The sequence below is a fragment of the Melampsora larici-populina genome, assembly GCF_000204055.1.
Source record: "Melampsora larici-populina 98AG31 unplaced genomic scaffold MELLAscaffold_47, whole genome shotgun sequence".
In the NCBI taxonomy this organism is placed as follows: domain Eukaryota; kingdom Fungi; phylum Basidiomycota; class Pucciniomycetes; order Pucciniales; family Melampsoraceae; genus Melampsora; species Melampsora laricis-populina.
The window spans coordinates 266,877-283,679 of NW_006768811.1; the positions used below are offsets into that span (position 1 = coordinate 266,877).

At 46.0% G+C, this 16,803-nt stretch overlaps 2 protein-coding genes across 2 annotated transcripts; both read left to right on the plus strand.

Moving 5' to 3' along the window:
* MlpPh9 (pheromone precursor with three tandem repeats of a putative pheromone peptide) lies at nt 1-255 on the plus strand (the record flags this gene model as incomplete). Its single annotated transcript, XM_007414938.1, has 1 exon — nt 1-255. One exon carries the CDS (start codon nt 1-3, stop codon nt 253-255), a length of 255 nt encoding a protein of 84 aa, XP_007415000.1.
* A 5,356-nt stretch (nt 256-5,611) lies between these two features.
* Nucleotides 5,612-6,752, plus strand: MELLADRAFT_110758 (uncharacterized protein; the record flags this gene model as incomplete). The annotated part of the gene is made up of 3 exons (XM_007414939.1): nt 5,612-5,702; nt 5,771-6,072; nt 6,699-6,752. 3 exons carry the CDS (start codon nt 5,612-5,614, stop codon nt 6,750-6,752), a joined length of 447 nt encoding a protein of 148 aa, XP_007415001.1.
* Between the last annotated feature and the right edge of the window lie 10,051 nt (nt 6,753-16,803).

A 16,803-nucleotide genomic window follows, 5' to 3' on the forward strand; every position in this document is an offset into this window, starting at 1 on the left:
ATGTCACCCACCACAACCACTTCCAACTTGAGCGCGATCCAGTCCAGTAATGCTGATGTAGCGAATACTCCTACCACCTCTTCCGAGGGCCGCCGGGGCCAAATTGGGAATGGCTCCCACGTATGCGTCTTAGGCAAGCAGATCGGCAATGGCTCGCACGTCTGCACTATCTCCAAAGCTGAAATCGAGGCCGACTCGTCCGTGGTCCCCTCGAAACAGATCGGCAACGGCTCTCACGTTTGTAGCATCAATTAGGATATCAGATTGTGCCCGAAAACACACTACCCGGCGGTTCCTCTGTCGTCCTCTTGAGACTGTCTCGGTCGGGCCTGCTAATTGAACCTTTACTCCCCCATCACTCATCTAGATAGGTTTATGTGCCTGTCGCATCCCCAACTTGTGATTTAGAAATAGTACCTTCTTCTGTGAGCTGTGCGCTAAGTAATTGGAAGCCCTTTCCATCTCAAGGTCGCACTTTGTGCTCCAAGGAGGGCAATTAAGTCCAGGACATACACTAGTCTTTCCTACTGTTGCCGTACCCTGAGATCGTTTCAAGTTTATGCTGATGTGAGCAAAGTGCAAGTTACCATCTATTTTTTTACCCTGGCCCTGACCAGTGGAAGCAAGCCTGGGTCAGCCTGGGTCCCACAACAAGTAAAGCCACCTGTAGTGAGCTAACTTATTTCTATTACTAACAACACCGGGTCAGCAACGCAGCTTGTAACTGTTGCGGTACGGTGCGTTGCGGTTCTTTTGTCACGCAGCGCAGCAATAGTTGCTGGATTTTGTTGCTCCCTGGTCCGTAACGCCACGGGCCCCCGGTAAAACTGTGTTTTGATCACCCGCCACGTTACAGCTGAAATAACTCTCAGTACCGCAACAGTTGCTGCTGTATCCTGAATCCAAACACAAAACAGAAATCTTAGTATAACATAAAGAGAAACAAAACACGACAATCTTACAATAAGATTTTGTAAAGAAACAGTCAGATGAGAAAAAGAGAAATCTATCAGACTGGTGTTAAGCATCAGGTTATAAAGCAAACACAAAAATGAAATACAATGAATGATGTCATAAGATCATTGACGTAATGTTCCTCATTGGGCTATATGATGTAATGTAATCAAAATGAGAACAACAATAATTATCAAGATCAGAAATACATTTATGAGAAATACATTAAAAATGAATAAGACATTTGAAGCACAAATAAATCCAACAATTATTACGAAAAGATTCGATACCAAAAAGGGGAAATCTACGGAAGCCATGACGTGAAGTGACCGCCAAGCTGTTTTCAAATTTTGGATTTTGGATTTCGGATTTCAGAATTTTGTTTCAATTTCCGATTTCTGATCTCCGTCTCCGGATTTTCAACATCGCACTACACCCCAACACACCACAACACCACCAGCTACCACCATCACCACCATCACCACCAGCTGCCACCACCCAGTGTTTATCCTGCACTTGTCCTTCCACCACCACCACCTAGCTACCACCACCACCCCCCACCACCAAGTGTATTAATCAAGTTCAAGACTCGCTGTTCATCAGCTAGCTAGCACCATCAGCACCCACCTCCGAGTGTTTTTTTTAAATTACCCACTTGGTTTTTTCAAATTTACATTTCAATCAATAAATCATCATTTCAATCATCATCAGCACTCACCAACCTTGTAATTCACTTGATAAAAACATGGTACAAATAAATGAAATACATGATGAAGTCCTTGACCCAATCCTTCTTGGATACTGTGAGGAAGGTATCACGCAAGCTACAATGGTCACCCGCCTTTCCAATGATCACAATATTAAAACAACTTTCCAAACCCTGCAGCGTATTCTCCAGCGATTTTCTCTCACCACTGCCCGTGCATCAATGACTCCAGACCAGAAGGAACAAGCTTATCCTCTAGTTCAACAATACTACACCCTTGGGATGACACGTTTGGAAGCTATGTGTGCAATCAAAGATACATACGACATTCCAATAAATTGTTATGATCCTACTTCGCGGGTCACGGGTCACGGGATGTCACAATGCGTGACAGTCACACATCAGATCTCACTATGTATACTAGAACTCCCGTTGTACATTGCTTTGCTCCTCACGCTACAATACTCATACCAAGCATAGATCACCCTTCCCTCCGTCCCACGTTCCCAAGACCCCGTAGCCGGTCATAACATATTGTAGTGTCTAACTCGAGATGGACCATAAGGACAAGCAGAAGAAATTAAAGAAGAAGAATTATAATTTAAACAAGAGAAGAAAAAGAAGAAGAAGAAAAAAGAAAAAAAAATAGCAAGAAGAAATTATTGAGAAGAACTGGAGAAGAAGTATATAGTTATTAGTTACTGCTATTACACAATTTTAGACATCAGACACACATTTAAATCACCTAAGAGCACTACCCTTTCATTCCCACCATCATGCCCTCATTCGAACCACCAAACGAGGGAACCAAGTCGATCGGCGGCACATCTTGGCACGAGGTTAATCAAAGCAAACCAGACACCACGACTATGGCTTCCGGAGTAGACCTTGCTAGACTGATCCAACAGGTGGAGGACATCAATAAACAGCTTTTGGAAGAAACGGATCGACGTACTGACCTTACCAATTGCCTTGCTGAAGGAACCAGACGTGGACAGGCTGAGGCCCAAGCCGCTCAGCTCGAAGCCAGCCAAACGGCTACGTCAACCACTGCCGCACCGCAAACCATGCCAGCCGTCACACAAACCCCACCTGCAGCCCCTACCACCGTCCAACAATCCACGTCATTGATTAAAGTTGCCACGCCGGACAAGTACGAGGGAACTAGAGGAGCCGTCGCCGAAGCCTATGCAAGCCAAGTCAGAATCTACATCGCCATGAACACCACATTGCTCACATCGGATAAAGCCAAGGTTATGTTTGCTATATCGTATCTCACGGGTGAAGCTATCAAGTGGTCCCAACCTTTTTTACAATGCATCATGGACACCAAAGCCACCCACCTGGTCACGTACAACAAGTTCACCCAAGCATTGAACTGTCTTCTTTGACTCAGATTGTCAAAAAAAGCTGAAGCCGCCCTCCGTGCATTACGTCAAACCAAATCCGCTGCCGAATATACTATCAGGTTCAATCAACTCGCACCAACTACTAAATGGGAACTGCCAACACTCATCAGCCATTATTGTCAAGGTCCACTTGATCCAGCTACGGATTATCTCAGAGGAGGTTCTTTTTCTTTCGCGCAATGCAATTTATTGTAGATAAATTGCATCATAAGTCTTTGTTGGTTTGCCCTAGCAATATCGCAACCGCTACGCAACGCGCAGGTTTTCGGCCTGATGCGGATGCGCAGCGGAGTGCTCCTCTCTAACTCACAGCGATCAAAATCGCTCTTATCCAAAAAAAAATCCACGTCCAGGAGCGTAGTGGTTCAACCGCTACGCCCTCGCTATAATAGGGCGGTTCAAGATGACTTTTGCGAACGTCCTGACGTAGAGCCCTGATCTTGTTTTTTAGGGGTGCGAGACCTTTAAAATTTTGTTTCGCGGCCGCGTGAACGGTCTCCAATTTGAGCTTTATGGCCTTTTAAAAGCAGGTACAACGCATTGTCCCATCTTTTTTTCGGTACAACCATTTCTCAACTGTTGTTTTTTTCCTTTGAAAGCGATCCAAATCGATGTGACGAAAGCTGGGGAGTTGATGGTCAGAAACTGATCACCAACGTGAAGATCCAAACCTGATATCTTGAGTACCGTTACGGTCCATCGATACAAGGGAATTCCCCGATTTCCAGCCGGTAACACAGGTACAGATGAAAAAAAAAAAAAAAAATATTCTTCGCCCAAAAAAAGTGTTAAAACCAGGGACAACACAGCCACAAAAAAGAAACAGGTACATTTTTTTTATCTCTAGGTACATTTTTTTATATATCTTTTTTCTGGAAGCAGCAGAATGCTGTTAAATATATATGACCGAAGGTCAGATCGTAAAACCGCGAGCCAGCTCTAGAGCTGGCTCGCGGCCTTAAAATTTTACATATAATTTTATGGAACCGGACAAAACTTGAATTTCTAATTTGGGTTGTAAATGGGCTACTTGAACCGCCCTAATGTGGCGCACATCACGCCAAAAAAGCTGGGCAAAAGAAAATTTTTTATTTAAAATGTAATCTAAATGGTACTCATTGTGTAATAGGGCGGTTCAAGTAGACCGTTTACAGCCTGTCTTAGATTTTTAAGAGTTGCTCGGTGCCTTAAAATTATAAGTATTATTTTAATTTTTGTGAACCAGCTCTAGAGCTGGTTCACGCACTCGCGATCTCTTCTTTAGCCTTTATAATTTTAGAGCTTTTCATTATAAAAAAAAAAGGAACACAGTGGCAGTTTTTTTCGTTTTTTTTTGGGTTTCTTTTTTTTCAGTGTGTGTACCTTAATAAACGCCTCTCTCGAAAGGGTTTGTTTGATCCTTCGGGTTTGCGAGGTGGGGTGTTATCCGGGTTTGCCTCGTACCACATTTCCGACCTCACGGATCAGGCTTGATCCTGGCCTTTCACCCTGTCACCGCCCCTCTCGATAGCACGCCAGCTCAGCATTCGCCGCCTAACGTTCGGTTTGGATTCGCCCTGTTTCTTGGATCACTGGGGTTAGGCTTTCAAAGACGGCATAGGTCCTTCAACGCTTGGGTTAGTTTCAGATCTCCTTTTGATACGTGGCCCATCATCTCATTTTTTCGATTCCTTTATCTCCATCTTCAAATCTTCTTCCATCATCATCATTTTCCACTCTTCCTTTTTCTCATCACCCTACCTTCCCGTGATCTTCGAATATCATGTCACCAACTCCCACCGCGCCTTCCAAGGTATGTGTTTTGATTGAACCATGTCTACTGAAATAAATGGTTGCTGACCTCGCGAATTCTCTGTTCTGCTAGAGAAATCGTCGCACTCGCGCTCAAATTGAGGAAGACCTGCTTGCATCCGGAATATCCTCCACCTCTCGAGCTACTCCTGCGGCGATCAAAAGGTCTCGAGTCGCCGCTCAAAAACGCGCTAGCAGTGTCTCCATGACTGCGCCCGCCAAACCGAACCGGGACAGCCCTCCTTTGGACATTGTCGATTATCAAACTATTGTCGCATACCTCAGTAAACCCAACATATGCAACTCTATCTTCGGCGGCGGGAGCCAGACCAGAGTGTCTGGCATGCCAATGAATCCCTCCACCATTTTGAACTCACTTGCGATCAAGTTGAACAACAACTACAACATAAGACACAACTCTACCGACATGCGTCTGAACGGAAGGGTATTACAGCAACGTTTGAAACGCTATAAGTCGAAATATCATAGCACCAAGGCTTTCAGTAAGAAAACGGGTAGTGGTTTGTCTGCCAAAAACGTGGCAGACGGGATTCGCACAATGGACCAGCTTTTGGAGAGCATGTGCCCATGCTTTAGCGAGATGGACGCTTTGTTTCGAGACAAGGGGAATGTCAACGCTTTTGGGATTCTCGACACCGGCATCGACCCAGTTGCGCTTTTCGCCAATGACGACGACGACGACGATGAAGTTGACATCATTGGAAACACCAACTCCAACGATGTGAACCACATGCCTGACGCCAATAGCGACGGAGGAAGTACAACCGATGGTCATGATAACTCGATGGTACTAGACAACACCGGTGGTAACAAACCCGTTTGTACGTATCTCGCTCATCTAAGAAGAAATGACGACTTTTCAAACTAATCCATGTGAATGCCTCCAAAGTTATGACTCCGCGCCCTAAAAATAGTCTACCACCTCCAATTGCAACCAATCGTTTCTCAAGCCCTGATGCTGAAGAGTTGGAAGCGTATCAAGACCTTTTCAAGTCCCAAATGGCTAAAGATCACCCAATCCCGACCCCGGAAGATGACCTGAATGCTCACTATCGAAATTTCATCGAGAACGACGTTGATTCACCACCACCCACCCCGAAATGCACTCAGTCGGCAAGCAAGTCATCAAACAGAGCTGCGAAGAACGATTCAACTCAAACGGCGGCTCCCCCAAAACCACCTGCGCGGAAGGTCAGCAAACGTAAATATTCGAAGAAAGACACGTTAACCGCGGAAGAGCGTGCGATGGATTCCTCATCAGGAGACGAGAACACCCCTGGTAACGCAGCACCCATGACCACTTCAACTCAACGTCGTGGTTCAGCACGTCCCACTCTGGCTCGACGCGCTCTCGATCCCCTCCCTTCGATTGATCCTTCAACTGTACGAGGGAAGGACTATAAACACCCTGTGGCCACCGCAATGCAAGTTGGCAATGCGGCGAAGATTGACATGTTACGGTCTGCCAACGAGTGGCGCCAAGAGTTTGAGGCCGCCAAACAACTGGCTGAGGCTGAAGCTCGACAGTCCGATCTCAGTTGGGCCAAAGAAAAGTTTTACTTGGAACGTGAGGAAGAACGTAATCGATTGGCTCTCTTACGCGAAGAGGAACGCAATCGCATGGCTATCATTACCCGCAACGAGCGCAAAGCCTTTTGCGAAAAGCTGGTTCTTGAGGGCAAGACCCCTCAAGAACTTGAGGCCTATCTTCGCCTGGTATACCCCGAGGTGGGGCCTATGTAAGCCATCTCTCCTCTTCTAGTGGCCAAAGTTTTGGATTGGGTGCTGATCTTTGCTCCTTGTTCTGGATGTGATAGCGCGAGCACCTCAGCCTGACTATGACATCTGTTTGTTTCAACTCGGGCCTGTGACCTCTGTCTGTCTCCAGACCGACCTGAAGTATTTGTACTCTCATTTCGATTGTACTCTTATTTCGATTTTTGAGAGATAACTTTTCTCTTTTTGTTATGTGATTGTATCTGGTTGTCGAATATCAAATTTTGAGCAATGTTATCTTCTTGTTATGTGATTTAGAATTAGAAATGATATGTTATCAATCAGTTTGTGAAATGAAATCCAGTTCAAAATGTTCTCAAAAATTGAAAAAGAAAAGTCACGTTAAACATTAAAGTCACGTTAAACATAAAAGTGATGTTTAAAAAAAAGTCACGTTAAACAGAAAAGTCATGTTAAAAAGGAAAGTCACGTTGAACTGCTTAAAAGCTTCACGTTAAACATAAAAGTGATGTTTAAAAAAAAAGTCACGTTCAACAGAAAAGTCATGTTAAAAAGGAAAGTCACGTTGAACTGCTTAAAAGCTCACAAACCACACTTGATATCATTTTGAAATGAAGTCAAGTGTCAACTCCTGACTTTACTCTGCTATACAATGCGCAATACACTTGAGCACAGAAAGTTCACATTCGATTGCAGAAACACAAGACCAGAAGAGATACAAGACCAGAACAAAATAACAACATCGAATCACACGACAACTTTAATAAAAACTTTCTTTGAATTGAACAGAGAGCTAGACTTTAATAAAAACTTTCTTTGAATTGAACAGAGAGCTAGCCAAAATCGAAAGACATCAATCGGATGAAAAGGGCCAAGTTACAATCAAAGAGTACTGAAGAGTCTACATCGAGAAACTGAACAGAGGACGGATTAAGATTACACAATTGGAAGACCACCGTTTTCCCAGTTGTACGCCACCGCGTAGTCTCGCACAGCCTCACGTCGAGCTCTTCCTCTTTCAACCATAGCGATATTACACTCTAATTCACGAAATCTATCTTGACCAGCCTCGCCTCGTTCAGCAATTATCAGTTCTTGGTCCTCGTCCTCCCATGCGTTTCCGAGTTGGGCCAGCATATTATGAAGAATGATGCACACTCGAACCCATCGTAAGATATGATACATATCTTCTTTCTCATTTAATGCCAATCGTAATCCCTGAAGCGACGCCCATCTCGACTTCAGAATACCAATGCAATGTTCATTGCGCACACGAGCCTTCGCCACACACCAGTTGAACTCTCTGTTGCGCTGAACGTCACCTGCCTGGCCTTTGTATGAGGGAACCACAGAGTCAGAAGGTATGTATGCAGAATCGGCGATTATGTATTCGCCTGACCAGAAACAAGTCAGTAAACATGTCAGTACAGTCTTTGAATGCCACGGGTGAAAGGAAAACGTGACATACCTTTATCGAAATATTTGTTTTGAGCGTTAGCAACATCTGTTTTTGAATAAACCGTGCTGTCACAGCATGAACCGGGCCATCCACCATAAGCATAAGTAATTCGGCGATCGCAGTCACAGATGATCTGTATGTTGATTGAATAACGGTGCTTTCTGTCAAAAAAGACTTCACCATCACGTCCTGGTCGCTGAAAGAGGGGAATGGTAGTTCCGTCGACAAACCCCACACAGCCAGGGAAACCATCCCGCTCCAGCACCTTAGATATAGCTTTGCGTCTGTCTGAGTTTGGCCATGTGACGTAGTGAGACCCCGCTTGTAAGATAGCCGTTATTACGCGCCGAGTGCAGTTGACTACAGAACCGCGAGCCACTTTGTAGTTCCTCGCAAAACGACCAACTGAAGCTCCATTGCCGTTACTGCCGAGGCGCTCGAGTGTGATGGCAAGCTGTTGTTCCACTGGAGGTTGCGGATTGTTGGTGTTCGACACAAAAATTGGATGTAAGTGAATCATGCCTAAAAGAGCGCCGAAACCTTCTGGAGTTGTTCTCATAGCTTGACGAAAGTCGGTTCTTCGAGAATGCAACATATCCCGTAGATCGAAGAGATTAGCTGGTCGGACACGCATTCGAGGCTCCAGGTATCGGTTCGAGATGACCGTGGTGAGCATGTCTCCCCACATCTCTTCCTCGTCAAACAGGTCATCAAATAACGTTGCCATAAATTCATCTTCTGGGTAGGCAATTCGGCCATCGCTAGGGTCAAGTGGGTGGTGTCCATCTCCCGGATCGTTGGTGGCCGCATTCATATGAGCAAACATACATAACATGGTGAGATCTCGTATCGCAGCTGCTCGGTCAGATACCCGAGGCATGATGGAGGTGAAAAAGTGGATTGGTGTTGAAGATGTGAACTGGATGATAGTTTGGAAGCAGGGGTCGAGATTACCAGTTGGAGGGTAGATGAAGAGGCCAGGTGATTCAAAACATATGAAAAAAAAATCATTCATGTTGAAAAAAAAGACCGTTTGATCCAACGAAAGAGGAGCTAACTGACTTTTCCGGACGTTGGACCTGAAAAGAGAAGGTCATAAATCCTAAATTTACAGACGCTGTCACTCTGCGAACGCAAATTTTAAGGGTGTCACACCCCTAAAATTTAGGTTTGCCAATATCCGGCGAGCTGTTCGCAAAATCTGTCTTGAACCGCCCTAATCGAGTAAGAAACATTTGTATTTAGGATTTGTATAAGTAATACAAAAAGTATCAAGTTTTCTTCTTCTTTACCAAGCTCTCGATATAACCTTGCAAAGCCTTTGCAGCCTCCTCAAAATCACCATCGGGGATGATCCCATCTTTCAACCAGGCTTGAGAGCCTACCAATCGTTCCATCGTCTTGGGAAGCATTGCTCCACGCAAGGGGGTGCAAATGTCCGCGGCCGCAGAGAAAGTCCTCTCACACGCACAAGACGTTGCTGAAATAGATAGGTAATCGCGCGCCAGTTGCGCAAGGATGGGGAAATGTTGCTCGTGATCCTGCGAGTCAAGGTTTCCAATCAAGATTAGAAGCGAAACTATTGAAGTAAAATAAGTAAGATATAAACAAACACACCTTCCACCATTCCAGCGGGGTTTGATCCTTATTGATTGGGTATTTTCCTTGCAAGTAATCCTCAAGCTCCGATTGGGATGATTTGTCGGCAGCAAGATGGGCAGGATGTGCGAAGATATCAAATTCATCGGGGTCATCAGTAGTGGTTTGATCTTCAGGGTGTGGGGATGGAACTCGATGCTCGTGTTCTAGGACAAGACTGTCAAATGCGAGTTGGATAGCTGCGTTTGAAGAGAACTCGTGTTCGGGATAGAATACCGTGAAGAACTTTGCGCGAAACCGAGGATTGAGAATAGTTGCAAGAACAATAGCTTCAGATGAAAGAGTCTTGTCCTGGTACTTAATGAGCCATTTGAGCATTTCGTCGATCGCGCGTCCCAGGCTAGGGTATTCTGAAGACTCTTTCTGATGTGCTTTGAGCTCGGTGATGCCCCGTTTGTATTCAGCTAATACAATACAACCGGTCGGTCCATTTCCTTCAACTCGGGCTGTCGCATCTACAAAGGTCTGGCCTCAGAGGAATTGATAATCAGTGAAAGTACTTAACAGAAACAAAATAAGGGAGAGGTATACCTTTAAAACCTTGTTGACTAGTTCGACTGCGTGCCATTCTGAAGGTGATATTGTAACACCTTTGAAAAAGCAGGCCTTGCGATCGGCGGCAAGCATTGAGTTTATTACCTGCAAAGATTCAAGTAGTCAGAGATGTTATAATGAATGGAAAGAAAACAATTGAACCAACCTCCTGTGCCTCGCAAGCGACCTTGCGACTCTCGTAGTGGCTGTTCCACCGAGTCTTGCAAGGTCTTTTAAGCATGCGTCCTTGGTAGCCCATTCGAGTCGCACGTGTCTTGAAGTCGTTCCGCCTGGCAGCACTGCTGGCGATTTGGCCACTGACTGTATCAATCTACAGTCAGTGGAATGTAAGACACCATCAGTACACATCGATAACAGAGTTAAATCAAGGGTGAAAGATGGTAAGGAGGAAATATACTAACCTTTGACAGGGCAAGGGCAACCAAGTCATCCTTATCACAAATTTCCTCCAGGTCGTCAGCGGTATCCACGTCGTCGACCCCATCGGGCTTTTCAGGAAGATTATCCTCATCCTCGTCATCAGAGGGTGAGTCGTCGATGTGAACTTCATCCTCGCCGTTGTTGACCCCGATCGATGGAATGGGAAGTGGAACCCCAAGTGGAATGGTTGGCTTTGCTGAACTGACCTTTTGCCCAAGTGACTTAAGGCCGTGTCCCACTACTAAATTAAGTTTGTGTGCATAGCATCGGACATGGTGCAATGATGCTTCCCATGTAACCGGTTCTTCAGCTGTCGCAAACATGGTCTTGAGCTTGTCAGCCATCGGTCCATTGTTTCCACCGCCATCGGTGGTCTGAGCAATCATGTAAGAAATGAATATCATAATTAGCTTGTGAAATAAAATAAAATTTACAAAGACAAGTATATACTTATCTTCTTGTGCAGACTGTGCCGAATCAAAAATCGACCTATGGGTCGAGCTAAGAGAGCTCCAAAGTGTCGCCACGCCACCAGTTTGAGAGTGAGATGTGTGGATTGATAGGTCCAGTTATTGTCGATGTAATTCGCGGTGGCTCCGATGAAGGCATACCGATTGCCTTTAGTCGTCCACACGTCGTGGATCAGAGTAAACTTACCTTTATTTTCCTACATAGACAGAAAGTTTTATTATAATAAAACAGTATTAAAATAAAAAATGAAATAAAGAAAGAACCGAACGTTGGAAAAGTGAAATCAAAAACTCACTTTGACAGTGTTGATGGCCTTGTTGTGCAAGCCAGAAAACAATAAGACCGATTGTTGCGCTGCCCACGTTCTTGAACGTACTACAGCGCCGCGATTGGCAGCGTAAAACGCTGCACGAAGCGAAGGATCCTCAAATCGCGCCCACGGAAGGGCGTGTTGGACGAGCCATATAACCAAGATCATGTTTAGAAGGTCCGCTGAAAAGGTGGGTCCCTTGACAAAAGAATCCAAGGTTGAGCTTTTAACCTTGCTTTCACTCTCGACCTGTTCGTCGTAGGAAGGGGGAAGAATAACTCCAGCAGCTATGGCTTTGTGACGCATTGCGCATACCGGCCGATTTTCTTTACCGTCGCGATGACCCCATAAACCATAATAAGACGTTTTTCCTTTGGCATACACGTTGTGACACCATCTACATTTATATTTCAAACCCTGAAAGTAAAAGAACACCATGTGTTAGCGGTAATATAAGAGATACTAATAGTAAGTAAGAAAAGAATGAAGAAACACACCTTAGGAGTATGAAAGTATGTGAGAAGATCCTTCACGGCGAGAGACCGAGCCTTGTTATAACCAATTTCGCTGGTCCCAACAAACTCAATGTCGGAATCTTGCTCCACATTGAGACCATCTGGCACCTCGAAGGCCTAAGCGAGATAGGATAGTGAACGGATGATCAAATGGTGAAGGGAAGATAGGATAGGTGAACGCGAGATAGGATAGAAATGATTTGAAAAGATAGTAATTAAAATGAATCACCTCAGTGTTGGCTCTCTTCGAAGATGGGGAGGGACTCTGAGAAGGACTGCCTGAAGGGGAACGGGCTCGTTTGCTGGTGGACGAACGCGTCTGGAAATTCAGTAATCGGTCAGTCCTACTTTAAGTTTTGTGAACTGATAGATGTGATAGATGAAAGAGATACTTACCTTTCCTTTGGAAGTAGTCTTGGCACTACCTTTTTTTGGTGGTCTAGGCGACGCAGAACGGAGCGTGAGTGGACCAGGCGATCCGTCTTCAGCAGCTGAAGATACGGTTAGAGACGTCCTCGAGTCATTCGGAGTAATAACAAATCCGGGCTGAGGGCGAACCGGGCTTGCTGGACGAAGGCTGCGAGTGGAGGTCCTACCTGGTACCTCAAGCAATGAACTTTGGGAAAGGCTTGACGTGATTGGCATCAATATTGAATATAAGGGTAAATTGATGGATCAACTTCTTTGGAATTGAAATGGGTTGGATCAAAGAGGAAAAAATTACTTACCGAGTATAAATGTGGCTGATGTATGAACCACAAGGCGGCCGGTGTTGGAAAACTGGTTGGAAAACTGTCCAGGGGGTAGGATTGGTGGTTAGAAGTGAAGTCCAGTCCATTGTATCGGATGTGGCGTTGTTGAGAAGGTGTGGACGCTAGCGTTTAGTGTACAGTACACTACCCCTGCCCTCACCCCTGGGTACAGGGTATTGCTCCGCTATATAGCGGAGCAACCCGAGCCCGGACCCCGGGCTTAGCGTTTGCTGTGCTCATGTTTTTCAGAGCCTCGGAGGGCGGTGCGCAGGCACCACTCTGTATAGCGCTGAGTCTAGCGGCCCCAAAAAGCGCACCGCACACGCTTTTTCGAGCGGAGCGGTTGCGGTATTGGCCCTAGGCAAACCTAACTTATCCCCGTAGGGAGTCCATTAGGTTTCTTGGGGGTGCCCCCCGACCGTGAGGTACCGGGGGGGGTAGGACAACCGGGCCTCCGTAGATGGGATGCTCTTCCCCTCGACTCGGGACATAGTCCTGAGCCTGAGAATCCCCATCTACTATGGGCCGGGTCGACGGTCTCCCCAAGATTTACCAAAAACGGGTTGTGTACCGTGTGGTCACGGTACGGCGAACTAGCCTACTAGGTACTCTCAACTATTGCATTCGCATCACAACGTCATAAGTTGTTGAAGGAGGTAGCGCGTCTCTAGTAAGTCACAATCCGTATATTCTCTAATGTAAAGCTGATAAGCTTTTGATCGCCACCTGCCAATAGCAACAATATCGCTTAGGGGGCAACCTAGGTTCCAACGGAGTGATGCCCCTCTGACCCGAAAGGAATGGCCTGTAAGTTTCGAGTTCGATGATGATTTCCAGACTTTAAGGAAGAGGGTCTGACACCGTGATTTTGTTAGGATATTTCGAGCGGCTTTGAATGGGTATGAGACAAGCGCATCGTCTTCTGTACTCTGAGTGCACTGAATTAGTCGACGAACTGCACTAACTGGGTCGAGTAAGGACTGCTGTTTTTGTAGGTGGAGTTCTTGAATCTCTCCAACCGCTGCTGTCTTGGCTGCACGAATGCAAATGGTGAGGTATTCACCCTTCGGGTCCCATACGATATCTTTCACCCTAACCTGATCGACCGAATTATGGTGCTTCAACAACTCCCCGAGGCGGGCCATACCCCAGAACGCCACTGAGGCAACTGTGTAAGCCGTCTGCTCCTCCAGACTTCCTCCTGTTAAGTGTTCCAGTAGAGAGAACAGATGTCTGACCAGGACCGGGTTCTTTGCCACTTTCTCCTTCTTAATCAATTCTAACTTCTTCGCCGTCGTAAGCATCAGCTCGATCCTAGGAGTCGCGTAATGTGGGTACTGAAAGTCGTGGTAGAGGTGCCAGGCTTTGATTCCTGACAAGTAAGTTCGAATCGTGCTGGATTTAATTGGAGAGTCATCGTCGCTGGTATCGTCGCCTGGTAGCTTTGGTCCAGCCCAAAGTATGAACTGATAGAGCACTTCCGGTTTGATTGGCAGGATAGACAAACGAGGGATATTGAAGAGTTTCGTGAATGTTACGAGTTTTGACACGCCAGCATTGTAGTGTTTGATTGTCGAGGTCGACCAACTACCGTATAAAATATACGCCCTTACTGGATCATAGGTCACTTCAGTTAGACCACGCAAGAATTCCATTCCTAGAAGGTTGTGCCGGATGGGAGTGGTTGATGAGGAACTCTGACACCTACAGGATGATCAAAATCACGCTGTGGTTTGTAAACCACGAAGTCAAGGCCGGGGCACCCGCTCAGCTTTGGTTTACGTGTTCTCACTGCAACAGACTTGATCAGAACAAGATCGAAGGTCAAAATTTTCATTTCAATTGAGAAGCTCGCTAGTAGGCGGGGGCGCTAACTCTCTACCGTGTTCTGGCTTGAAACACCTGTTTCAATACAGGAGACAAATCTGGAGGAACACCGATCACAACACAATCTCCCATAGGGAGTAGCTCTCCGATACCTTGTGAGAGCTCGTCGGCTTTGTTATCTGCAGAGGTCACCCGCTTTGCTATCACGTCACAATGGAGGTCAACAAGGAGGTCTTGGATCTTCTTCCACTCCTCGTTACCGCCTTATCTCTTGAACAATGCTTCAAAACCACACTCTCCGTAGTCGTATTATCTGTGAGTGCTTTGAACCTCTTTCCTCTGACGTCGAACAGCTTGCTGACCACTATCATACCCAACCTTATTGCCACAGTTTCAGCCCAGGCTATACCGCCTCGTTTGGACAGACCCAGGTAGGTCTTCCATCCCTCACGGAGTTTGAACTGGGACCACTTGGAGCCAACCAAGATCCCGATTCCGAAGGATGACGCAGCGTCTCCAACCCACCCAATGTCAGTTACGTCTGGATCTGGGACAAAGCGCCGCACTTCGAAGGAGGCCAGCGTTCGCCTCCACTCTTCCAAATCAACTCTGACATCGTCCGGTAGTCTCCTTGTCGCCGACAGGTGTTTCCATTCAGCCTTCCAACGGTAGAGAGGAGGTAAGTAGCAGCGCAGGTTTGGCACGATGTATGTGGTATTTACCAGCCTCCCTATGAACTTCTTGGTCTCTTTAAACGAGAAAGCTCCGTCGGGTTTCAAGAAGTGGTCTATTTGAGCTCTCCTCATCTCTAGCTTCTCTGTCGGTAGTCGAACTGTCCTATCGGCCACATTCCAAACAAAACCGATGTATCGTTGCTCGTCGGCGAATTCATGTACTTTCTCCTCATTCGAAGCTACGCCCATCGAATCACTTAGAGCAACCACATCTGCAATCGCCGTCTTGTTGTTAATATCTTTTACTAGCAGGTTATCGTCAACCCAACGGAAGCCGGCCTCTAGGTTAAAAACAGATACCACTATCTTCTTCCAAAGGTCCGCCGGTCTACCAAAGACTCCACAACCGGCCACACCGCCGAATTGAACTCTGGTGTCTAACCACAGCCTCCTCTGTAAGTCCATGATAAACAGATATCTCCACTGGGAAGGATGTATAGGTATCTGACTATACGCCTTCTCCCAGTCAAAAATTGCTAGCAGGAACCGACCTTTTGACGTCTTGAAGAATCGTGCGAGTACCTTGAAGTCATCCCAGGTAGTGTCGAAATCCTTTTTATTGACAAAACTGTTGACTGACGGTGTCAGGGTTGAATCTTGTGGATAGGACATATCATTGATCACGCGGAAGGATCCATCACCATTTATCACGCTTCCCATGGGGCTGGAGCGAAAGAAACCTATTTTCTCAAACACTTCTTCATGAGTGAACGGACCAAAAATTCTGCCTTCTCGATGCTCTTTTGCTAAGGTATTCTTTATTTTTTCTGCGGCTACTTGTGCTGATTTATGGTTTTCCGGAGTAAACCACCTTCTGAATCCCAAAGTGTGATTGGGTATTCCTTGATGAAAGCCTGTCAGTAGACCTGCTATCACTTCCTCTGCTTCACCCGTGAGACCACAGTCTTTCGCTAATAACCGCCACTTCGCGATCTCCATGCCGCAGGTAACAGCTTCTCCAGGCCATCTTCCGTCGAACCGTGACCCCGAGTTCTTATACGGTTTCAGCAAATCTTCACTCAAGACTTCCCGAGCCTGCAGAGACACCTCGGAAGTCTCGTCTCTCACAGAATTACCACCCTCATACCCAGTGTCTTCTGACCACCTGGTCCGTTTTTTTATAGTTATCATCACGAAGATGGAAAGGCCAATTGGCTCATGTTAGAACTGTTTTATTCAAGAAATTCGCGGAAATGCATTGCTGCCCTGCTAAATAAGCACAAAAAGATAGATGAAGTGTTTTTTAAAAAGACATGGTCTCTACACGACTGTAGGAACTGTGAAAAAAACATTTGCAATCACACTCTATCTTGTGATAGGAAACAAAAGTTGGTGATCAATGGACAGGTGAGCGGCTTCGTAGGAACAAACGGATTCCAACCGAGCCCCCCGAGGAAAGACAAGCAGGTTGACCTCTCTCCAAGGTAGGTATGCAAAAAACAGGAAACAGGCCCAAAGGCTACAACTGCTAATCTATGGTAGC